At 33.5% G+C, this 3,659-nt stretch overlaps 2 protein-coding genes across 2 annotated transcripts in view; one reads left to right on the top strand and one right to left on the bottom strand.

Moving 5' to 3' along the window:
- The window catches only part of LOC110266744, a 21,186-nt gene that overhangs the window by 8,577 nt on the left and 8,950 nt on the right, over positions 1 to 3,659 (bottom strand). The window lies entirely within an intron of this gene.
- The window catches only part of LOC107618531 (TMV resistance protein N-like), a 3,210-nt gene continuing 1,238 nt past the window's right edge, over positions 1,688 to 3,659 (top strand). The window contains exon 1 of the mRNA XM_016320623.2: positions 1,688 to 2,199. Within this exon, the coding sequence (XP_016176109.1) occupies positions 1,805 to 2,199 (395 nt within the window). The 5' untranslated portion in view covers positions 1,688 to 1,804. The remainder of the gene's footprint in view (positions 2,200 to 3,659) is intronic.

Raw genomic sequence — 3,659 nt, 5'->3', positions numbered from 1 at the left:
TTTCTTAGTTTCTTAGCGTGCTCATTATTTTAATTTTTTATATCTTCTTAAGAAAATTCCTGTATCAATATATTTAATTAATCATTTAACAGTTATCATGGGAGGATTCCCTATGATATATAGTATCTGTGTCAATATATTTAATCAATTATTTAAGAGTTATCATGCGAGAATTTTCCATGATAGTATATATAGCTGCAAACTCAAGCTTCGAAAGCCGCAAACTAAAACTTCCAAAACTGAACACAAGTACACAACAGTCAAAAGAAGTCAAGCATATCTTCCTCTTCTCTGAGGAAAATCCTTCACCCTCTCCTCCTCCTCAACAAGTCGCTGAGAACGCGTCCGACATGGCGGCAGGTGCCGGTCCGCGTGTCATTCACTGCTTGATGCTTGCATCGGCCGGTTTACTCTTAACAGCGCTACTACTTTTTTTGTTACCCTTCGTATTCACCCTTCAACGGCAGAGTCACTCAGTTATGGTCGTTAACAACGAACTCAAGAGCACTACAACTATGGCAGCTAATGATGTTCAATCTGTCTCCGACAAAGCTGCAACAGTACCGGTAATTTTACAGAATTGATCATAAAATTTTCTCCTTTTTTGCTCTTTCTCTTTTTCTTTCATTTTATTGTTACTAATACTAATATTTATCCTTGTTCTTTTTCGTGGATATGAATATTATCATGTATATGATTATGATTGCATCTACGGATCTACCAATTTTTTCTATTACTATTAGCAGATATGTTTTTTGTTCATTAAGGGTATAGCATATGTCAACAATTCCTATGGTACGGTCTCGACGGCGAGATCGTGCGTGGGAATTGTAGCGGATATGTTTTGTTTTTTGCGCTTTCATTTTTTACACCTCAAATTAGATGGAAAAATATGGAGGCTATAATGGAATTTATTTCATTAAAAATCATTTATTGGTCATCATCATCAAATTAGTTTATAAATTCTCTTGGACTCCGATGCAGGATCAGTGGGGGCAGCTGAGGGCGCGCGTGGTTCACTACTTGATGCTTGCATCGGCCGGTTTGCTCTTCACAGCAGTACTACTTTTTTTGGTACCCTTCGTATCCACCCTTCAACGGCAGAGTCACTCAGTTACGGTCGTTAACAACGACCTCAAGAGCACTGCAACTATCGCAGCACTTGGATCTCATGATCATGATGATCAATCTGTCTCTACAAAGCTGCAGTAGTACCGGTATTTTTTTGCTCTTTCTCTTTTTCTTTCTTTTTATGGTTACACATATTATATATACTAATACTAATATTTATCTTTGTTCTTTTTTCTAGGATGTCAATATTATCATGTATATGATTATGATTGCACTTCACTCTTTTAGATTTCATCATTCCAAACCTAGCCAATATGTTTTAATTGATGGTTTGAGAAGGAATAAAATAGAGCTCAAAGGGATATTGCAATGGATCGAACTTCAACCTTTTGGATGCTAATTAAATTCTTATTATTGGGATGGTTAGTTAGTGATGAAATTGATTATATATACTCCGGTTCTCATTCGCCTAAAAGCTCTCAAGTTTTGTTCTTTTCCTATTTGAGATGTTAATTTTCCGAACAATAATGTTATTTGATGAATCTTGTTTGATTGTGTACTTTCAACTTGATCATGATGGTATGTGACCTTCATTTGTTTGTTTTCACAACTTCATTTCTCGTACATGATGATAATATAATTTGTCTTGAACTTTTAGGGTTTCGATCAGTCAAATGCTGCAGACTTATGTGTCTTTATCAGTTTTAGAGGCGAAGACACGCGCAAGAACTTCATGAGTCATCTTCAGCAAGCTCTGAACAAACAACAAATCAAAGTCCTGATAGATCACAAGCTCCCAAAAGGACACAACATATGGTCTTCACTCTTAAATGCTATTGAACGTACACATGTATCTGTTGTTGTTTTCTCACAAAACTATGCTTCCAGCAAGTGGTGTTTAGATGAATTGGTCAAAATATTAGATACCATGAAACAACAAGGGCAGGTTGTTCTCCCCGTTTTTTATGGTATAGATCCAACACACGTGCGCAACCAGCTTGGAAGTTTCAAACAAGTATTCGAAACGCACGTGCAGAAATTTGACCCCATTGTGGTTCAGGATTGGAAGATTGCTATCACTGAAGCAGCAAATTTGATTAGTTGGGACTCAAAGTCACCCTACATTAGGTGACGACTTTTTTATTAGTTATCTGAACATAAAATAAAATAAAATGATTATTTATTCAATCAAAAGTAAGTCAGTCAGTCTAATTAATATGGACTTGAGTCTAATTAAGTTGCTTTTAGTAAAAGTCTTAAGTCTAACATGCTTTCTAATATGAAATAAACCAAAATTAAAAAGCATGTTAGACTTAAGACTTTTACTAAAAGCAACTTAATTAGACTCAAGTCCATATTAATTAGACTGATTGACTTACTTTTGATTAATAAATAATCATCTTATTTTATTTTATATTCAGATAACTAATAAAAAAGTCATCACCTAATGTAGGGTGACTTTGAGTCCCAACCAATCAAATTATCTGCTTTGACAGCAGTCTTCCAATCCTAAACCACAATGGGGTCAAATTTCTGCACGTGCATTTCAAATGCTTGTTTGAAACTTTCAAGCTGGTTGTGCACGTGTGTTGGATCTATACCATAAAAAATGGGGAGAACAACTTGTCCTTATTGTTTCATGGTATTTAATATTTTGACCAATTCATCTAAACACCACTTGCTGGAAGCATAGTTTTGTGAGAAAACAACAACAGATACATGTGCATGTTCAATAGCATTTAAGAGTGAAGACCATATGTTGTGTCCTTTTGGAAGCTTGTGATCTATCAGGACTTTGATTTGTTGTTTGTTCAGAGCTTGCTGAAGATGACTCATGAAGTTATTGCGCGTGTCTTCGCCTCTAAAACTGATAGACACAAAAGTCTGCAGCATTCGACGGATCGAAACCCTAAAAGTTCAAGACAAATTATTTTATCATCATGTACGAGAAATAAAGTTGTGAAAACAAACAAATGAAGGTCACATACCATCATGATCAAGTTGAAAGTACACAATCAAACAAGATTCATCAAATAACATTATTGTTCCGAAAATTAACATCTCAAATAGGAAAAGAACAAAACTTGAGAGCTTTTAGGCGAATTAGATGGTGGAGTATATATAATCAATTCCATCACTAACTAACCATCCCAATAATAAGAATTTAATTAGCATCCAAAAGGTTGAAGTTCAATCCATTGCAATATCCCTTTGAGCTCTATTTTATTCCTTCTTAAACCATCAATTCAAACATAGTGGCTAGGTTTGGAATGATGAAATCTAAAAGAGTGAAGTGCAATCATAATCATATACATGATAATATTGACATTCACGAAAAAAGAACAAAGATAAATGGGAGTCACTTAAATAAAGTAGATGTCAAAAATGTCTTTTTTTTAGATTTTTTTTTAAAATTAAAATTTAATACATATAATCAATTAAAATGTGTTATTTTTATTATGGACAAATCAGCCAAAAAATTAATAAAGTAAATTTTAAATAAGTATAAATTAATATTTTTTATAAAAAATTACTACAATATTCCTATTATAAAAAATAACTAAAATACACCTATTATATATATATAT

The sequence above is a fragment of the Arachis ipaensis genome, chromosome B09, assembly GCF_000816755.2.
Source record: "Arachis ipaensis cultivar K30076 chromosome B09, Araip1.1, whole genome shotgun sequence".
In the NCBI taxonomy this organism is placed as follows: Eukaryota; Viridiplantae; Streptophyta; class Magnoliopsida; order Fabales; family Fabaceae; genus Arachis; species Arachis ipaensis.
Note: the sequence above shows the minus strand (reverse complement) of the source record. Positions and strands in the feature narration are given on the sequence as shown.